We start from the raw sequence: 22399 nt of genomic DNA on the forward strand, positions 1-22399 counted from the left end.
CAATTAAGGGGACACAGTAAAAAGCCAGTCCACAAGGAAAAGTGCAATGATTTTCACTACCTTGCTGGTATCTATTCTGCATAGGGGAATGAGGTCTCTGACACAGAATCACACAGGCAAAGTTGCTTCCCTTGATTTTCTTTCTCTCAGTCCAAATGCCACTATTTTCTTTAGTAAAACTGTTGCTTAGACAACTGTACAACAAAATATTAAGAAATGAAGACCAGCTTCTTCTCTGCAAAACTCTCACAGCAAAACTTTCATGTGGGAGATTCAGAGGACAAAGTCACTGTAATCACGTTTTACATTATGGTGCCAAAGTTATTACCTTACTAACCTTGTATGTGCATATTATAAAAATCATCCATTTATGTTACAGTGAATTACTTTAAGTTAACACTGGGAACACAATACCTGAAATGAATTTCAAGTGACAAGACCATCATTAATCATACCTTTTCAACATTAATGCCACTACATAAAGCCTTCTGCTTCACTGCCTGAAAACGTACGTGTTTTAGGAAGAAAATGTTTTGCAGGTGGTGTTACGGTGGCGTAAAGAACCTGCTAAGTCCCAGATTAGCAGGTTCTTTGAACATACTGCATACATCAAACAAAACTGTGTATTTGACTGATGTTTAATTTTAAAGGACAAATCACCAGAATTATTAGTAAAACTAAAAGCAACTTACTTGATCAATATTTCTAACAATTTTGAAGATTACATCCTAAGCAGGGAAATGAATAAACAAAAAAAATAGATAAAGATTAGAAAAAGCCAGTGATGTCTTCCTTTTGCACTAAGCAAAAAGGAAAAATTGATTTGTAGACATTTGATCAGATTAACAAGGTCACACTGCAAGGTAAAAAGAGCGTGCTCTTATCAAGTTAGGAGGAAAACATGCTATCAAGATTATACGTATCACAACTGGAATCTTGAATTCTCATAGTTTATTTTTAGTCAATAGTTTAATCTGCATAAAGTTAGATCATATGTGATGTTCTGTCAAAGTATTTTCACAAAAGCAACTTATTGCAGCAGACTTATAATACAAAGACCACCCAAGCTATACCTTCAACTTATACACTCAAGATGGAGGAAAAGGGCCTCGGTTTAAACACAAGTATGGCATTCCACTGAAAAACTGCTATCAGGCAATGTTTGTAAAGCTCAGTTATTGCTACCAAAGATAATTACAAGTCTTTTTAAAGTAAATTCTTCAAACCCACAATGAAATCATTCATGTTAAAACAGGAATATTTACATTTTTAAGCATTTGCTTATAGCTTAACAATGTAACATTTAACAAGCACTAAAACTTAAAGACAAAACATTCTCTGAGCTGTAACGCTCATTATGATAAAAATCACATTATGATTCACTCTAGTTCAGGCAAACATCTGCCATGAGCAGAAGCATCCCAGTCAAAATCAGGTTTTACAGTATCTATTATCCCCATCTTTGAAATTTACCAAAGAACTGCTTCAGTAGAAGAGTCAACAAAACAAGGAAGCTAAACTAACACTACTGTGTGTGCTGGAACTAGAGTGCCGAGCCTCCTTTCCTCTAGTAGCCAACCTCAGCAGGCCTACAAGGCCAGGGACTGAAACCTTCGGTTGTGGTGGGCTCTCCACAGCTTTGGTCCAGCCGCCCACCCAGCCACTCCTCACTCCCCCTCCTCACCAGGACAGGGGAGACAGTAGGATGAGAGGGCGCTTCTTTGCTGTGAGGGTGACAGAGCACTGGAATAGGCTGCCCACAGAGGCTGTGGAGTCTCCTTCTCTGGAGATATTCAAAACCCTCCTGGATGCCATCCTGCGCAATGTGCTCTAAGTGATCCTGCTCGGCAGGGGGGTTGGACTAGATGATCTTCAGAGGAACCTTTCAACCTCGGCTGTTCTGTGATTCTGTGAAAAGGCTCGTGGGTTAGGACAAAGACAGGGAAATCGCTTAGCGATAAGCAATACAGGCGAAACAGACTTGACTTGGGGAAAATTATTTTACTGCTAATTAAAAATGACTCACGTAGAAAAACAAAGACAGGCCTTAAACCTTTTCTCCCCTCTCTTTTGAGACGGGCTTCACTCCTTCAGTCCAGACTCCTGCACAGGCAGTGCTGGGAAGGCTATGGTCAGTACAGACCAGCTCCTCTCTGCTGCTCCCACCCTGTCACATTTTAACCTTGCTCTGGCATGGGTTCTCTCCCACCGGCCACAGTTGCTTCAGGAATAATATTTTTAAAAAGTAATCATTACAGCATGGGCTCTCTCCACCAGCTGCAGTTCCTTCAGGGAATATTCCCGTGCTCCAGAGCGTGGTCCTCCGTAGGTGCCACGAGTATCTGCTGCAGTGTCACAAAGCTCATCCTCTGACCTTGGTATTCCCTCTCTCTGCTGTTCTCGTGCCTTTTGGTTCCCTTTTAACCTTCCTTAAATACACTCCCCAGAGGTGCTGCCATTTTGGCTGCTGTGCCCTGTGGTGGGGCCATTGGAGCCAGCTGGAACCGGCTGGGGCCAGCACGGGGCAGCCCCGACCTCTCCTCACGGAGGCAGCCCCACAGCTCCCCGCTGCCAGCACCATGACACACACGCCCAACTCACAGCTTTAGTCAAGACTACTTGTGTTCTTTTCAAAGAAAAGAGCATTTTACATGCTCAATCTAACACCATAATCTACATAAAGGATCCTGTTCAATCACATAGGTAGACAGTCTATACCTGACACTAAGTGGTACTATTAAAAAGGTAGTTCAAAAAAACTAAATGCATCTTTAAGCATTATGTCAGTCCTGGGGATGAGACATGACAAGGACGAGGGAGCTCACATTGAACACTGCAACGCTTTCATCAGATGGGAGACACGTGTCCACCCGTACAGCCATTTTGGTTAATCACACGAGACTGCAGTTGTGGAGGCAAACTTGTCCAACATAAACTCCAGTACAAACAAGTCAGACGCCTGCTAAAGCAGTATTAAGTCAAATTCTAATTTGTTTGATTCAAGAAAGCAGAATTTAAAACAGCTATCGTCAAAAACGATCCAGCACTGCTAATAATTTCAGAGCCTAAGTTCTCTGCATCACTATAACTGAAATTAAAATCAAAACACAACATAGTATTATTACTGCAGAAACATTTATGTATCAGCATAAACCCAGTGAAATCTTCATGAATAAAACATAATGCAATCTGAATTAATAAAAGTTTGCTCTAAGTTATAAAACAAATGTAGAGCTAATATTACAACTTAGAGGAACAACAAAATATTTAGGCTTTCTACTGTTTAATCATCATTAATGGGACAAAGGCAATCATTTACCAACGAATGGGTCAGAAAAAAAAAACAGAAAGAAGGGCTTTGCAGTATTGATTTTGCACATATAATGAACTTCAGTTGCATTTGCAACCATCAAGAAGGCTTGAATATTATTAATTCCCCCTATTAATGAGCCTCAAAGAACAGAGGCATACTCAAGATGTTAAACTTATTTTTAACAGGATGAAACAACACATGGCTGCTTCGTGGAGTTGACTAGTAAGCAACTGAAGCACAACTCTAACCAAAATGAATTTGTGCCAATATAAAACCTTTTTGAAAGTACGTATTGTGAGTTATTTACTATTCTCTCAAACATCAGTACCGACACAATCCATTCCTTCTGTTCACCGAGATGATACTCCGCTTCCTTGAGAAGCCTGGCTAGAACCACTCTGTAACACACAGGTAGGCAGTGGCATCAGCCTGCACCGCAGTGGGCAACATAGTAAGGCTAGGCCACCACCCCAACCATTCAGTGCTTTGGTGAGCTATGAATAGTAGCTTCAGCACTCGAAGGCCTTGGAGTATAACAGCTTCAGAGCACCTTAGAGAAGGCAGGGCAGGACTTCATCATCAAATAATTGCTGTATGTACCTCCTTCCAAAAATGTATGCGTGTAACTCCTTGGGGGTAGCACCAGAGAACCTCCTGGTTCCAAAACATGCATCACAGTACATATAATTAGTAACACCTTTCGAACAACCAAAACTTAGAAAACCATGCTTCTTTAGCATTTAAGAACTGAATGGCTAATGAGAACCATAAGCACAAAAAGATTCCTCAAAACTACATACCTGAAAGACCATCTTTCCACTACCTATATTGAGGGCATTTTCTCCCTTAGAAGCTTGTAACAGACAGTCCAAAAGCCTAGGAGGCAAACTACCACATAGAAGATAGGCTAAATATTCTAATTTTTTGATGTTACCCGGTGAAGGCAAATCCCGTCTTTAGAAATAGCACCTGAGTCTAATTTGGATTATCGCATCATTAAGGTCTTTAATTATCAAATTCTAATAAAACTGGGATTGTCTGTAAGAAAGTTCTGAGAACAAAGCATAAATAACCAGATCATGCAAAAAATACTAAAAGAGACTCCTAAATGCATAAATAATTATGCTCACCACAGTACTATTATCAAATCCATTCATTAACAGACAGATTAAATGACGAATCAGTGATGCCATTTAGGACTACCACTTCTTAGCTAAGTCTAGCCTTTATGCACAACTTCTGTACAAAGTCATGAAGAGCTCCATACAATCACAGAGCCTGAATGCAGCATGTTTCTTGATTTTCTTTGCAGCAGCAGACATACAAACACCCATGTGCTACAAAAGCATTGTTATGCAATACTAAACCAGCTATATACGCAGAACTTAAGCCCAGACCAAATAATACTTCAACAACTACTTTTCACAAATGGTACCAAAAATTTGTGACTGTCATAACTTCAATAGAAATGCATCTCCTCACTTCAGGTAATGCTGAACAAGAAAGGTGCTTTACTAAAGATTATCCTCTTAATTCCTTTGTTGTCGAACAGCAACTACTATCACCTTTATATAAAAAAGACCCTTTATGCACACTTTTCTTTAATGGTATATTCTTATATTTTCACTGAAATGTGTTTTTTTTTTAAACCATAGCATTGCACAAAGCATATAATATTGAAGAAAACAACTTCCAATTGCAAGTTAGAGAGAAACGTATGCTTACATGAAAATAGTGTAGGCTCAAAATCTGAAACAGTAATACTTAGAATTTTATGTGGGTGTAATTGATCTGTTATAGTTTTGTTCCATTGAAAACGACACTAATTCTCCAGCTACCAAATTTATACTCCAGTTGTATATCAAACACTCCTGTTTAATATGACAGAATAACATTAGATTGACACCTGTAGAACATGTTGGATATTTGGCCTTCATTTCCGTAAGACTCAAATAATATCCCTAGCATCCCTCACCAGTGCACTATGCAGGATAAAATTTGCTGGAACAGTTTATTCAATGTGCTTTCACAAACTCAGTTAACAATCAGAAGCCCATAACTTCAATCAGTTTTGGAATAGGACAGGAATCACTAATCTATTGTTTCTTACTCTGAAAATATGGGGAATGGTAATAAATAAAAGCCTTACATCATAAAACAAAAAATTAATACAAGCCTGAAATAATGCAATAACTTAAAACGTACCAGTTCTATAGAAGATAATTTTCCAGACCCATGAGAATGTTAATATTTCTAAACTATGATTATGGGGGATAAGAAAGTAGTAGTTCTTTACTATAAAGCAGCTATTGGCTCTAATGAGTTAATCTGGATTAAATGAATCCCATATAAAACACCCTGGAAAATCAAAGGCTCATGGGGAAATCTCATCAATGAGATGATAAATACCTGAAGGGAAAAAAATGTCCTATTTTGTTTCAACAAAAAAATGTTGCAAAATCTCATGGAAAACACTGATACAAAGAGAAAGTTGTTACTGGGCTAACATTTTGAGTGAAAAGTCACGTTACTCTTATGTAGGAAATAATTTTTAAATCCTCTATTTGAAAATTCTTTACAATTAACATTGTAGGTATGATAAATTCCATTTAAAATTAAGAAACTCTCAGCTTATTCTCTCAGTTTATTAATGAAGGGCTTTTTTGTTTTGATCTGTAAGCACTTATATAGAGTTCGGTAAAACCAAATTGATATGTTTTAAATCCAAATGGCTACTGTTCAAGAGTGTCATTAAACAATGCAACAAAATTTGTAAAATCAGACTTACCGCCAGTGCTTTAGATAACTTTTGTCTGTAGTTATTCAAAACAATAGCATCAATGTCCTTAAGAGGCACAAACGCAAAGCCATCTTTAATAAACACTCTTCTGGCTCTGAATAGATCAACAGCATCTGAAAGTCCAACCTGAGAAAGTGAAAAAAAAAAACAAAACTGTAGAATAGCAAAAATAGTGCAGTAACAATTATTACAACCCCAGGATTCAAGACGGACCAGTACAGCTTTAAGTCATTCTGTGTCTTTAACAAAGCTCTAGGCAAAACACAAAGATTTTGAAAACAAATGTTGATTTTTGGTGGAAAAATATTATTTGCTTACAGAAAGTCATACAACTAGGCAATACAAGCTACCTTAAAATTTGTATCTACAACTAGCAGCCTGAGATGAAGTTCAGCAAAGCCAAACGCAAGTTCCCGCATCTGGGAAATCCCACAATGTCAGCACAGGCTAGGTGTAGATGTGTAGATGTGGTGCTTAGGGACATGGTTTAGCGGTTGACTTGGTAGTGCTAGGATTACAGTTGGACTTGATTATTTGAGGTCTTTTCCAACCTAAACAATTCTATTATCATTTAACTTTCCATCACTTCTTTCTTGTCGCTCGCTTCCATAAAGTATTTCACATTAATAACAGATTAAACCTAGTTTCAGTAATGGATATTTGAGAATGTCTCCATCCTGACAGTCCGTCAGCCAGTTAAGTCAAGTGATTTGTCTGGGACACGATAAAACAGAAGACCTTTTTTGTGGAAAAAGACAGGGGATGACAGAAGATGTTAATGGTAGTCTGAAGCTCCCTTCATTCTCCCTCTACCCTCATGCTGACGTGAGAAAGAACTCTCATTAGTCTCAGTTAATTTAGACATTTTGATTTATTGTTCATAACAATACCGTATAACCTTAAAATAAGTAACTCGAAGTATTAAAGAGAAAGAATGAATGTAAGTTAGTGGCACTTAGAAATTTCTACTTACCTTATAGAACATTTGTTCTTTTACTTTAGTCATAGTGAAGCCAGGGGTTGATGTAGACAGTTCATTTGCCAATTCATTTTTCAGATCTTCACTAATCTAAAATAAAAAGCTTCTTTTAAAACCGCTGAAATACTTCGAAAATACTTTTTTTTTTAAATGAGCTAAAAGATGACTCGATCTGTAAATATATCATCTTTTCAGTTGACAAAAGAACAATTACGTATTCAACAAGTGATCTCTAATGATTAAGTATAAACCAGCAAAACACTAGTGATCAATTGTGTGAAATACATTCCTTCTAAAGTAGTAATGCAAACTTCAAAATATAATACTATCATAATACTTTACACATTAACACAAGTATAAAAAAACATGCTTTTCAAAAATTGGCCTCTTCAGAATCAGCCTCTGTGAGGATCCCTGCTTATATCTAGATTTACTGCATTCACTAAAACAAAGCATGGTAACCAAATGGCAACTGGAAAGACAAAGTTGTTGTTTTACAATCCCAAACAATTTTGTTAGATTTTTTAAAATATTAATATCAGGTCATTTTCAAAAACATTTTTAAAAGATCATCTTATGCGTATGGATTTTTTTCTTCAAGATGAGAACAATGGGACATTTATTGTTCACCATGTGTTAGTGCTTTCACAATTTTAGAGAATTAAGCAGCAATACTCTGATTTAACTTCTTTAAGTACTTAGACAAAATTTCTAACTTGAAAAGAAAAATCATGAAAAATATTACATTTCCTGACATAGTAATTTATTGAATATGAATATGCAAATACATACATATACAAATACATATATATTATGCTCTTCAACTACTTAATAACGTGGGTTTTGAATAGCACCAAATACAGGAGAAAAGCCACACTTAAAATTAGAATATTTTAACAATTCTACTATTCCATCCAACCATAATGCGGTCAGCAAGACAGAAGAATGTAACTTGGAATGCAGAGGAAATACACAGTAGCATTATATTTCTGCATAGGAAAGTCTAATAGTCAGGGGAAAAAAAAGAGCCTGCAAGTAAAACACTTTTCTTTAACAAAGTAGCTGTACCAAAACAACTGTTTGAGTTTCTAGAACGATAACGGAAAACAGTCTACAAAAATACTCTCATTAATGATCTGATTTTTGTTAAGTCTTTGAGAAGAACAATTCCAGCTTTTGAAGCACAACACCCTGAAAACATACAGAAACATCACTTAGTACTACCAAAACATTTCTTCTACTTTTAAACGATGTATTTCTTGGGTAAATCTAATTATCTTTGTCAGTCTAAGTCACCATATCGGCCTGCAAGCTTTCACCCATTATAGACTGAAGTTCCAGAGTAGTGATTTCCATTTTTCAAACCTAACAGTTCTGTGATTTCTAAATCTATGGTACACTTGAAGATAGAAATTGCTTGAGAGCCCAGTCTACCTTGTCATTCCAAACCCATAGTAAAACAGTCTTTGAAAAAAAGCAGGACAACACATGACATCTTCCAGGGTAGTCCCATGGGAGAGGAGGGGCAGCCAAGCCAATAAAGCTTTGTTTGGCTGGTTGGGGTTTCTTTGCTGTTGGTGATTTGGTTTTGTTTGTTTGTTTAAATAGAAAGCCATTAAAACACAGCCCAGTGACTGTTTTTATAGACAGGATTGCAAGTTCGGGGAAGACTGAAAACAGGGAAAGGGAAGGACTGCTTTCTTTTGCTTTTCGAAACAATCAATTAGTTGATTTTAATCCACAAAACCATCTTACTCCATATTACCTTAAAATTTAATTTTTAATATGCTCCTAAAATAATTATACTGACTCCAAACTTCATGAGTTGTCCCAATCCCTCTTTATTTGTAATCAACTGCCTAAAATTTGTGCATATGTAAATCCCAGTGATTGCACATTTTCTTGCATCTCACCATTAAAAAACTAATTAACACTGTTGGGTAAAAGTGATCCTGGCGAAAACTCCAGCAGAAAACTGGTTAATAGGCCACGACTAAAGTCTTGGATAAGTTTGTGGACAGGGCTGTCAATAAATACAACTAGTTTTTTATAGTTCTTTAAACACTAATAGGTATTATTATAAAACAAATATTTATTTTAACAGTAAATAATACTTACGAAGCTGTTAAATAATTCACTTCTCACAGCCTCAAGTATCTTGTAGGAAAGGAAAACCATTTCAGTATTCTACAGCAACCCTACAAACACTCTACCTCCCTTTTTGACCAAATTCCCATTGCTCTCCTTTTTTTCAGCTAATGGAGAGAAGAGGAAACAAGGATATCCTTAGCCCTTAACTAAAGCTGGGTGAAAACTCCAGAACACATTAATGGCAGTTAAAGCATTAAAAACTTGCTTCCCTAAAGAGTGGAACATTAAAAATAACCTTGCATAGCCATTAAGGACTTCACTTTTTTAAAAAACATAAAACTATTTAAAATTGATTGAAGTTGTAATGCAATAAAAATAACTACCATATTATAGTCTAAAATGTAGATAATACATACACATCCATACGTGCAGCATCATGAAACATGTATCCCATTTTTTCTTGGGTTATGCAGGCTGGAAAAGCTTTTCTTTCTTTTAAAGCAACACTACGCTTTGTACATTCAGTAATTCTGTAGCTAAAATGCCACCTGCATTAATACATTCCAGTAATCATTAAAAAATTAAGACAGTTAAATAAAGCTTTTAGGATTCTAATCAAGATCAGAAAGATAAACAGACTGCTTAACTTTCGACAGCACTCAAAGATGTTTACAGACAGATACTGTGATGTTCCAGAGATAAAAGAAGGTAGGTCAACAGAAGTCTTCTGAGGGTGGCACAAAAAAAAAAAAAAAAAAAAAAGAAAAAGGCATTAGCAAGCAGAACTGGGCAGACTTTACCGAGCAATTCTGAATTTTAAGCTACACAAAGCACCCAAACTGACCCAAGAGCAAAGCACAAAGGGCTTGTTCTCTTCCCCACAGCCGCGCAGCTCTGCCCTCTCCTCGCTCTGCCTCTGGCACCCAGCTCGCCCTCGGCACGGACCTGATGCAACCTGTGTACCCACAGAAAACACCTCACGAGCTTTGCCTGCCTAGCTCATTGCCAGTTTCTTAACCTGAAACTGCTTATTACCAAGACTGCCCAAGGCAAAAGCAAGAACAGTAACGCTAGGAGAAGGCTTTTCCCTTTTCAGTGACAGCAGGTCACATACCGTAGCTTGAAACAGTCCAGCAATTCATCGCGAGTCTTTGAGACTTAGAAAAATGAGAAAAGTCAAAACATAAAACAAAAAAAGGCAGTGAAGGAAGGAAGGAAGGAAGGAAGAGATGATGATGGACAAGTTGCATTGCTTCCAGTTTTCTTGTTTACTATATACAGTTTATTCTTTGATTTTGATCACAGAATTATCCTGGAAACACAGACATAGAAACTCAGATCGAAAGATGAATTATTTAAGATGTAGAACTTGGTTAGACAAACTTTAGCAGTGAGGTTATCAAAAAAAACAACCCTGAAACAAATCTGATATCCCTGCTATTTTAATGAAGGGATAAAGATGCATTCACCATTATACTACTGTACATACACTTCTTATCTCTGCTGTTACTACATCTCCCAGGAGAGAACAAAAACTTCTCTTCCTTTTCCAGGACTCAGCCCCAGGTATTTACAGGCACATGTCACTGGTGTCCACAGAGAGGGCAACTTTTAAAGCTTGCTTTTAGTTACTGAGCAGGTAGTACTTACATAGTGTAATACCCTTCTCAAAAAGTGATGGTGTCAGTCTCTCAGTATTACTATACTGCAATTTTAAGTGTCAAAAAGACAAAACAATCTTTCTTAGTCAATCTTTTCCATTAGCACACAGCACTGTACAAAGTAAGCTACAACTAGAATACAACGAAATTAGCTTAGATACTGTTAAATTTAAGTTTAAAGTGTATTCAACTAGTTAATTAATAATAACTTGACTATGGAAGGAAATCATGCCCAGATGTCCTACCAATGAAGAGCATGAAAAGCCTGCAATAAAACATTCCAGAGGCTCCCAAATCTGTTGAGCAATCTCACAACAAGGTTCCTTAAGAGACAAAGTCCATTTTGGCCAGACACAGATGAAGTGAGAAGAAATTTCTATTTCCTATGGTACTCAAGCTTACTATTTTAGCTCCAGTTCGGTTGCCGGCATCTCTATAAACATAAAGGGCTGCACTTGGCATTATGTACTCTTATACATGCACGCAGTTTTATTTATTTTAAAAACAAGAGTGAGCATGGAAAGACATTTTATGGATCCTTCTCAACTATGAAGATCCTTCTACAGATCCTTCTCCTTGTTCAATCCATCGTTATTCATGGTTACCATGATCAGAAAAACCCAGTGACACAGGTCCAGCTTCCCACATTCCTGACAAACATTTGACTGCCTCCCTGAAAATGAAAGCTAAATAAAACAATTACTTGAGGTTGCACATGACTGAAGAGCTAAGGGAAGATCCTTACAGAATCATAGAATGGCCTGGGTTGGAAGGGACCTCAAAGACCACCTAGTTCCAAGCCCCCTGCCATGGGCAGGGACACCACCCACCAGACCAGGTTGCTCAGGGCCCCATCCAGCCTGGCCTTGAGCACCTCCAGGGATGGGGCAGCCACAGCTTCTCTGGGCAACCTGTGCAGGTACCTCACCACCCTCTGAGTGACGAATTTCCTTCTAACCTCTAATGTAAATCTCCCCTCTTTTAGTTAAAAACTTACATTTAAAACTTAAGTTTAGTTTAAAACTTTTAAGAAATATGGCAACAGGTTTTCCTCCATTTACAAATGAGAAAGCTAACGTCAGACTAATTTTACAGAAACTTGTTAAATGTTTATCTAGATTTAATCATTGGATTAGCAGGGAAGGGTATTTCCATGTTTGAAGAGCGTTTTATGAAGCTTTTATCCAAAACACCAGTGAGTAAGTCATACTTGCAGCTTAATTACATACTGCCCAAATTATCCTATCAGCTTTCACACGGCCGTATCAAGGAACAAAATAAACATTTCCGAATTTACTGCATTCACTGCTATGTGATGAATAAATTCATTTTGGAATTATTCTTAACCTCAACCACTGCAAAAAAAAAATGACAGCTTGACACCCCAAAACCTTTACTTTCTTCTTAAGTAACATATGGATACCATTTGGGGAGGGGGGAGACCACCCACCATTGATTTCCCTATTTTCTCTTCCTTTATGGCAAAACAGAATGATCAAAATATTTATAGGAAGAGAGAGGACACTTTATGAGATCCTCCTCCTTGTCTACAGTAAGTTCCTTCCAGTAAAATCCAAAATTGCCAGTTGCTAAGAACTGAGGATCTACAAGGATCAGGTCAGGACTTGCTATTTTTTCATTTCCAAGCCATTAGATAATGGCAGTCTAGTGTCACCTGGTCAACCACAGAGTGCTGGAGCACATTAGCACACAACTGGTGCCCGTTCCCCTGCCACCTCTTCTGCCATAAGCCGAAGAACATCGTGTAGAAGACACCTATTCTGCCCTGCATTTCTGGCACAGCTGCCATTTCACATCACTTCAGGAAGCCAGGCTCGCAGCAGAACACAAGGCAGCTCAGGATTCAAACTGTACTCCGAACGCTGTCTAGTTGTTTTCAGCTAGATTAAGTGGAAGAATGCTTTTATTCATTATCTCATTTTTATAGCAGCCTTTTTTGCTATTTTTATTTCCAAGCACATAACTATTTCAAAGCAGGAAAAGACCGTATTTCAAAGCAAAAAGTGTGCACCGTATCCAGTACAGAAGAACTCAACCTTAAGTAAGATCTTAGGAGTCTACTGTAATTGAAATGATGAACTGCACAAAGCTATTTAATAAGAATCACAGTCCACTAAAAGAGGCATAAGTAACTTAGCTGTATAGTTTGTGTTTTAGCTTGACTTTAATTAGTTTCATGAGTCAATTTTAAGCAGTAAAAGCTAACTTGTAAGGGTCCGTTTAGATTTCGGCAGATAATCAGCATCTGTTTCTAATCAAACTTAAATGATTACCAAATTAAAACTTTTAATTAGCATTTTGCATAATTTACGTAAACTGTTGTTCGTATGTTTACGAAGGTGAAAAGGGACGTCCCCAGCAGCTATATATTCTTCAATCACATTTATTCCTTATTTAATTCCACAATTTTATAGTACATCACCAACACCATATGTGCAAATAAATACATGAATTGCTGCAGCAAAATGCTTGTTTAGTTGTGGAGAAGCTAAGCCATGCTTATAGTTCAAGGGATCATTAAAGAAGCGTAAAGACCTCTCCTCATCCATCCTGTTAATACAAAAATAGTGGCAAGTGCATGTTCTGCCCTCCTTCCATTCAAGAATCCTGCCTCTTAGATTTACGAGATGTGCTTATATTCACCTGTGAATTAAGCTTTATTAAAAATGTCTATAAGAGAATACTACAACTAGCTTTAAGTCTAAACATGACAATTTTTTACCAATGTTTACCCCATCTCCCCAACCCTTATAACGTTAACTTACTAAAAAACTCAAGTTGCTTTGCAGTCAACCCAATTATTTTAAGATGAGCTGGGAATAAGGCATACAGCCAGTCAGTAAGACTGCTTTGGAAAAACCACTGCTTCGCTGTTACTTTGCAAACAGAGCTGCCAGTCGGACTTCCAAACCTGGGACTGCAGTAGAGCAGACAAAGAGTACCACCTGCTGGTTGAACTGGCTCGATTCCCCCGCTGCTAACAGTGCTGAGGAAGGAGGGAGGGAGGGCTCCTGGGGATTTTCTTCCCCTAAAACATGACTACAGTCAATTACAGGAGGTAGCCATTGGCTTAGAGATCAGTGCATTTTTCTCTCTATCAGGGCCAAGAACCAATTTTTGTCTGTGACAAAGAAGCCGTTGGTTTTCACTTGATTTAAGTCGAATCCATCTTCTGAACCTCAAATGATTAAACAGAGATACTACTTCATTTGAAAGGAGGTACTTGAGGATGAAAAGTAACCTGTTACATTTTTTGAAGTGCACATAGTGTATGTTTCACTGCCTTAGCAAACTCCAGCACTTCAACCATCCTTAAGCTTTTCCACATACAATTTTGTTTCTATTACAACATTAAGCATGGCAGAGCACATATACTTTTAGCTTACAACGACAATAAGGCACTGTTCCCCACTCAGTAAAGGTCAGAAAAAATGCATGGCCATCACCTGTATGACAAGTAGTGTTGGTTTCCACACAAATGGAAAAATGCAAGATCCAAGTAGCAGGAAACGAAGATAAAATTCAGGACCATTTCCTTCACAAGCACAAACTGCAGCCTACTTGAACACAGTTACTGTTTTAGCTTGACATGTTTCCATACCATAAATACAGGCTTTAGACAGTTTCTACTTTTAAGCAATCCTCCCCATTCTGTTTGGGAACAGAAGAAATGTTATTTGAAGCCTCTGAAATGCAAAGCTATAAACCCAAAGAGCAGAACATTACAGTTTATACACCTGGCACCAAAATGACTAATTACAGCCATGACCTTTCAGTGGACAGACACAATATTGAGTATTTTCTTTCACCTGTATCTGTACTTGAGGACACAAACTAGTCCCATTCTCATTAATCCGAATCTGACTTCAGGATCTTCCGTACCTTCTAAAAAGGCGGCCATTAAACATTTTTCCAAGAAGCTATACACTCCAAATATTTATCCATCTGCCCCACTACTGAGATAAATGCTTTTTGAAGAAAGCATAACAGTAATAATCAGAAAGTCTCTCACAGGAATGCTGTGATCATAAAAATGGAAATTAAAGAAGTTTAATTTCTACCGATTAAAGCTGCTAAAAAAAGCACTTTTAACTGCAACATCAAAGAAGTGCAATGGCAAAAAAAATTAGCTCCACTAATGCATTTTGCTCTTTCCTTTTATTTTGCAGTTCTTATTCTTTCCTCTCAAATGCTAGCGGATGCACTACAGAGCATGGGCTCCCCCAACTGACTGTTCCCACCTGCTGTTCCTTCCCCATTGCTATGATACAAAGCATTTTGTTAAAACAATGTATTTCATAACAGCAATAAAAAAAAATAGTTATTTCTGGGAAACTGCCAGTTGTGGTAAAATTAAAGCATCTATCCTAGAAGTTATAAAAAAAAGACATAACACTTTTTTAGATTTCAAGAGGCTTTTCAGAGGTAAAGGAGTTCTCAGATGATTTAAACAGGATCTTTCATGCTTTACGGAGAGGCAACAGCAACAGAGAAAAATGTATCTGAGAAGAAAGCACACTTTGAAGTTTATCTTTCTGCACTGTGCAGAACAAATAATACAAAACAGAAACATTATAGGGAATCTAAATTCATTTACACATCATCCTTATACAGCAGATATACATGATTACAATTCTTAATTTTCATTTCTTGTGGAAGCGACAACAAGGAACTATGTCTGTTTCAAGGAGCTAACAGTCTGAAGACAAGATGAAAGAAGGGTCAAAGGAGATCAGAATAATCAAGACAATCACCAGAACGTCAGTGAAATACAATCTGAGATCAAACTTTACATTTTATTCTGCATTCCAGTATATCAAGTTCAATTCTTGGAAAGATACATCAATAAATCAAAGTATCTGATAGCACTTAGGAAAAAAACCACAGGTGACAATTAACGGCCCGTGTGGATGTGTCAAAACCAAACTGTGCTAAGCCAACCTCACTGCCTTTATGACAGTGCAGCAGATCCTCCGGGATGGGAAAAATACAAACATTATATTGTGTCAAGAGCCCTTAAAGTCACTATAATATGACGCTTTTCACAAGCAAATAAAGCAGATGAAATGAACCTCCTATAGCCTGGACACAAAACCAACTGGAAAAACCATGCACGGAAAAATTGAGCTCAAAAATAGAAAAGTGGATTAAGCCAAATTCTGCAAGCATCCATCCCAGTACTCGATACATGAATTTTGTCTCTGTATCATCTTAGCATTAGTAATGGTTCCGCTGGAATATTGTGATCAGCTGATGCTACACTAAAAAAAAAAAATGTTCCCCCCATTAAAAAAAATTGGAAGGAACAACCACGAAAATGAAAATCCAGCATAAAGAAAGCCTAAAAGAAGAAACAATGAAATATAATTAGAGTCCTCTTATATGTAGAAGGCAAATACAGAAAGAAAGAAACTTTCTTAGTAGACAGAACAAGTAGAAAAAGACTTAAATTACTGGAAGTTAAACTTAGGTCTGACATTAACGAAAAAAATTATAGGGAAAGTAGACCAATAAAATGACTAAGAAGGTGTATACTGTTTATAGGGCAAGCTTTTGGTAGCAGGGGGCTGCAGGGGTGGCCTCTGTGAGCAGAGCCCAGCAGCTGCCCCATGTCAGATCAGAGCCAGCTCCAGCCGGCTCCAAAAGGGACCTGCTGCTGGCCAGAGCTGCGCCAGGGAGCGACAACGGGTGGGCCTCTGGGAGATTCAAGAAAGGGAAAAAAAAAAAATGCTGTGCAACAGTAGCAGGGAGAGAAGAGTGAGAAATGAGAGAACCAGCTCCACAGCCAACAAGGTCAGAGCAGCAGGAGGGCAGGAGGTGCTCCAGGCAGGCAGCAGCAGTTCCCCTGTGGCCTGTGGAGAGGCCCCTGGTGGAGCAGGCTGTCCCCCTGCAGCCCATGGGTCCCGCATGGAGCAGATCTCCACGCTGCAGCCCGTGGAGCCCATGCAGGAGCAGGAGAATCTCCCAGCGTTCAAGAGCAAAATTAGGCACTGCTGCTACAGAGATTTGCACACAGGAAGGATGAATGCAAAAAACTGAGCTGGCTCAGTTACAGAGGGTTACTTTATGATAGGAGTTGTGAGAAATAGAAGCGAATGGTAAAATGAGTATGGCACTCGAAGTTAAAAGCCCCAGAACACGGCAGTTGTCTAAAGGTGAATTAGACAGTTAAGTGACAGTCCCTGCAGTGACACTTCCATGAAGAGGGCTACAAAGAGGAAGGTCCTGTTCGCTGTCACTTTAGCAAACAGAAGGACTGAGCAACAGCTGAGGACAAAGTCAAATGCATGGAAGGAAAGAAGTGTTAATGATTGTAGGAATTAACATATAAATTAAATGGACAAGGAATGAAGAGAAAGCCAATTTAGACTTCTGCTAGTGACATTTCCTTCTAAGGCAGTATTACTCGAATACTAATTCACAGTAACTGACATGTCAGTTACCAATCCAGGGGACTCCTAACTACCGAGCAAACCTAAAACACCAGTATGGCTAGATAAATTTTGACCCAATTTCTCTTTTAATGCTATAAATGACAAATTGGCATATATAAAAAGAGTAAAGAATACTCTAAAAGAGTATTCTCATCACTTACAAAACACCTTAAAATGGCTGAAAGAAGTGAAACGTATTAGAGGTCTACTTTTATTTCAGAAGCATGCAAACACCCAGCCTAAGATCTAGGAGTTACCGTCCAATGTGACGTGCACAGACGCAGCTTTGAAGGGAAAGAAAAAGACCAACAGCAGAGAGTGAAGGAAAGAATGAATTTACAGCCTGGAGAAGAGGAGGCTGACGGGGGACCTCATCACGGCCTACAGCTTCCTCGCGAGGAGGAGTGGAGAGGCAGGTGACCTATTCTCCGTAAACACCAGTGATAGGACCCGCGGGAACAGCTAAGCTGAGGCAGGGGAAGTTTAGGCTGGACATCAGGAAGAGGTTCTTCACCGAGAGGGTGGTCGCACACTGGAACAGGCTCCCCAGGGAAGTAGTCACTGCACCAAGCCTGTCTGAGTTTAAGAAGCGATTGGACTGTGCGCTTCGTCACAAGGTCTGAACTTTTGGGTAGACCTGTGCGGTGCCAGGAGTTGGACTCAATGATCCTCATGGGTCCCTTCCAACTCGGGATATTCTATGATTCTATGATACTCCATTTTTTATGGCTTCAGGTTGTTATCAAAGTGATTAATTAATTCCCTAGTGCTGGGTCCCATAGGAGCAAATACATGAACAATAGCAAGCTCAACACCTTAATTCAGGAATTTCTAGGAACACCACTGATCCTGTGGCTTTCCTTAAACTTACAGACATGCAGAAAACTCTTCAATAACAACTTGGTATACCAACAGTTGCCATAAATATTCTGATGACATCATAAAGCCAGTCAGAAATTCAAATCAGTAAACTAGGATTTAGCTCACACTATGAAGGTCCAAAAGCAGTATTACAATAAAAAAGTCTAAGAATGGTCACTTCTCAAGGGCTTTTAATATGGGTACACATAACCATCTACAAGAAGAACATGAAAACGTTGATGCAGGTGCAGGGGGAAGAATGAGGGGCACAGAGGCATCAGGGCATTGAAAAAGCAGAGACAGCAAACTTCAGTGATAAAGGTACATGACAAGGCAGGGCCTGGGCATAATGCCATCAACTGGCTCCAAACTGGTCATATAGGATAATCTGGCAGAAACATAATCGGGTACCCCTAAATTAAATAAAGGAAAATATCAGATGTCACAAGAAATTAAAAAAAAAAATACACTTAACAACCAAGCGTCATTTACCTGCAAAATTGTATACTTTATATAGTTCTTTCAAATTCTGAAAAACTTTGAGATTAAAATACTTCCTTCCATAGTTATAATATTTAAAGTATTCACTACACTTCCCTTTAAATATCTTTAAAATATATTAATAGCTTTTACTGCCTGAAACTGTCAGGCATCGTAGCTGTAATTATTCATTTCTAGTAAGATTCTAATGGTTTAATCTCCTAAATTAATATAAGTCTTAACTGCACACCTGTGTTTGTGTATTCTCTTTGATGGGCTCTGTCACCTTAAATGTCAGCCTTTAGATCTCCTGAGCACTGCTTAAGGGTTTCCCATGCTCCCTATGGGACTGACTTTGCACACAGACTAACGTGCCTTGAGAGCTGAAAATTACCTGCTATAGGTAAAAAGCTCCTGTATTTATCTAAATAGTGGTAACAGTACTATCCCTTCAAAACCCTTTTTCTTTCTTTTAATTATGAAATATATGTACGTTATGCGTCTACAGAATAGACTCAAAGCTCACTGAAATACCTCCAGAATCATTCCGTGATTCTTCTGCTATTGTGGTAACTATTCAACTCGTCAGGCAAAAATAGCCTTAAAGAGTACAGGCTAAAAATAAGCAAGCTTTAGAAACATGGAACTGGTTAGCAGGTATTTCTTGTACACTGGGGGAGGATGAGGGAAGAAAACTATATTGCAGAATCCTCTTCTCTCGTTGAATGTCCCCTACTAACGTGTCAAGAAATGCAGTAGACAAAACCACAAGCAAGAAACTCTCACATCTCAACATACTCAAACGCTGAGTGTATATTCATGTGTTTTCCACTCTCAGGAAAACAAGTGAACGAAATGTCTACCAAACAACATCTCACAGAGTGAGTATGTGCGTATAAAATCATTTATGTTTGCTCCCAAAAGTTCTAAGTACTTTCAAAAGTTCAAAAGCTGTATTTCCTCCCTGTCTTCCTCTTCACTGGAAAGAAGGATGTGTTGTAAACATTGCTTTTGACACCATGGTTCAACTAAAACTTGCTTCCTGAGAAAACACAGGCTAAACTCTCAATTGTTCAAGTTGATAGTTGTCAAGACAACAATTTTCAGGGTGAAACTATTTATGAAAGGCATGCCAATGATTTTCAGATAGAAATCTTCCTCAAAATTTAATCAGTTTTAATTTTTAAAAGGCAATCAAAAACGCAAAGAGATATAGCTATCAAAGCTTGTGTGTCTGAACAACACAAATCTGAAGCCATTTATTTTCTAAAAGCTGTCGGTATTACATTAGACAGTAAATAATGGAAATGAACCAATTAAGACAGCTGCTCCCAGATACTACAAAAAACACTAGTTGCTATTATTTTTGAATCATTTGCAGTCAAAACAGGACTTTATTAAAGCCAGCTTTCTTTTTTTCTGCTGAAGAAGCTGTTTTATATTCTGATTAAGAGCCAAAAGCTTGTTATACTACACAAAATAGCACCAAGTGAGGGGAAACGGCCTCAAGTTGCACCAGGGGAGGTTTGCGTTGGGTATTAGGAAAGATTTCTACACTGAAAGGGTTGCAAGGTATTGGAACAGGCCGCCCAGGGAAGTGATTGAGTCATCATCCCTGGAGGTATTCAAAAAACACGTAGATGTAGAGCTTAGTGACATGGTTTAATGGGGGACTTGGCAGTGCTAGGTTAAAGGCTGGGCGTTGATCTTAGAGGGCTTTTCCAACTTAAGTGATTCTATGGTTCTATGAAAGCTTTAACCAAAACGGAACAAGAAAGTAATTTCATCGCTGTCCCAAACCAGTGCCAAGAACTAAAAGCTGAAGCCCGTTATTGTCAGAGACATAGAATACAGCCTCTCAGAAGTTGAAACTACTGAGTTCTTCAAACAAAAATTTTAACAACAGTAAAGTTTCAAATGCTCCTCATTGGTCTCTGTTCTTGAGCACAACGTCAGTCCTTGTCACCACAGTCCTAACAATCTCTTTACCTAACAAACTCTTTCTCAAAGAAAAATAAACCACTGCTGCCATCTATGTAATGCTTTCCCCCTCTACCATTTAAAACCAACTGGAACCATGTCAGTTGTTACAGGCTCCAGGAGGGTCTCAATCACAGTAAAAGCCTACAAATGTTTACGGAGTTTAAAATAAAAGTGTAAGAATTAACAACACGCAAAGGCTGTAATAAGGAACTAAATGAGGCCGTCATTTCACATGATGGTTCAACTCCAGTTAACAGCTCACCTCTAACCAAAAAAAAAAAAAAAGCAAGAATGAGGTCTATCAACCCTGCTCACCCACTTTTACTCTAGCCTTCCTTTTAGCCTTCTCCTTTCTTGCCGTTTTATTCAAGACCACACACACTACCTCTCGCCCATGCTGGCATCAGTAGGTAGGATTATATCTAGTGCTCCAAAATATTACGTGCTTAAAGTGTTGAGCACTGAAAGCTCAGTTCCAGTTGCCTGAGCAGCAAGTCCAGGCATCTTGTACACCTACTTGCCAGAAAACATTGCTCAAAGCTATTTCCAACAAGTGATTAAAATGCAATCTACCTTTTAGTCGTTCACAAAGAGTGTCTCAAAGATACACTCAAAGCAAGCTTAGAGTTTTTGAGAAAGCCCAGAGGTTTCAGAGGTTTCTCACAGAATTACTGAAGATGAATGGACTAACTCAATCCAGTGACAGCTTTGTAAAAACATCTCAAGAATATACTTAAGTTCCAAATTTCCGTAACACACTAACTGTTAAAGTTTGTATTTTGGTTTTGTGTGTGTTTTTTTGTTTGTTTTACACAAATACGGTATAAATTTTGAATGATCATAATCCTACACATGTTCAAACACAAATTCATTATGCCAATGTCATTATATTTCATCTGAATACTTTGAACAGTTTATAGTCTCCCATTTATAACTAATAGGCTTTTTTATAGTCAGGTAAAACTCCACAGAGCAAATATTTACTTACTGAAATAAACCTTTTCCCATTTATTTTGCTCCATTAGCAATATAAGTGTCAATCAAACTGCACAAAAAACCTTATTACAGTGAAGACATTTGTTTTCATTAGATTTCATTTCCATTTTTATTTTCAGAAAGTTCTTGCTCTTTGATTAAAATTCTCTTTAATCGTGAAATCAGTCCTATCATTTCGAACTCTTCACAGCTGTCATAAAAAATTCATAAAGTCTGGCATTTTTTCTTCTAGCTAATAACAGCCATTTTTCAAAAAAAAGAAAGCTAGAGAATATCTGTCTTCAAAGAAGATCTTAACAGCTGCTTAAATATTATTCCTGACTGAGACTGAAGACTTCTTGATTCTGTAAAGCAGTAATTCCCAATCCAAAATTCGCAAAACCTCAGGAAGCAGTCTGCAAAACCTCTGCTGGAAGTTCTAAGAATACACATCTTGCTTTCTCATGCACGTAAGCAAACATGAAAAGGAGAGGAGTGACACTTACTGAGTTCTTTACATTTAGCTTCACTTTGTGCTGTAAATGAAGACAACTGTGACCAAACTGTACGAGACAATCCACTCATTCCCACTCCACCACAAAAAAAAAAAAAAACAACAGTTGACTGGTTCTTTAATTAAATACTGAGGAACCGCTTCTTACAATGGTTCTTAGGAGTTTAACTAGAGACACTGCGATGCCAGACTAAATCAAGGTCTAGAACTTCAGGAGCTCCGGCTTATCCGAGATTACAATTCTGAAATGCAGAGCCATTACCTAGAAGTTGCAAGGTGCTGTCTTC

At 38.1% G+C, this 22399-nt stretch overlaps 1 protein-coding gene across 3 annotated transcripts in view; it reads right to left on the bottom strand.

Moving 5' to 3' along the window:
* Positions 1-22399, bottom strand: part of PRIM2 (DNA primase subunit 2) — a 113203-nt gene that overhangs the window by 79928 nt on the left and 10876 nt on the right. For all 3 annotated transcript variants that reach the window (XM_080584873.1, XM_080584872.1, XM_080584874.1), the window contains 2 exons: positions 7087-7182; positions 6102-6239 (listed from right to left, as the gene is read on the bottom strand). In XM_080584873.1, the coding sequence (XP_080440999.1) occupies positions 6102-6239; positions 7087-7182 (234 nt within the window). The remainder of the gene's footprint in view (positions 1-6101; positions 6240-7086; positions 7183-22399) is intronic.

This window comes from Anser brachyrhynchus (assembly GCF_964034855.1).
Source record: "Anser brachyrhynchus genome assembly, chromosome: 3".
Taxonomy (NCBI): Eukaryota; Metazoa; Chordata; class Aves; order Anseriformes; family Anatidae; genus Anser; species Anser brachyrhynchus.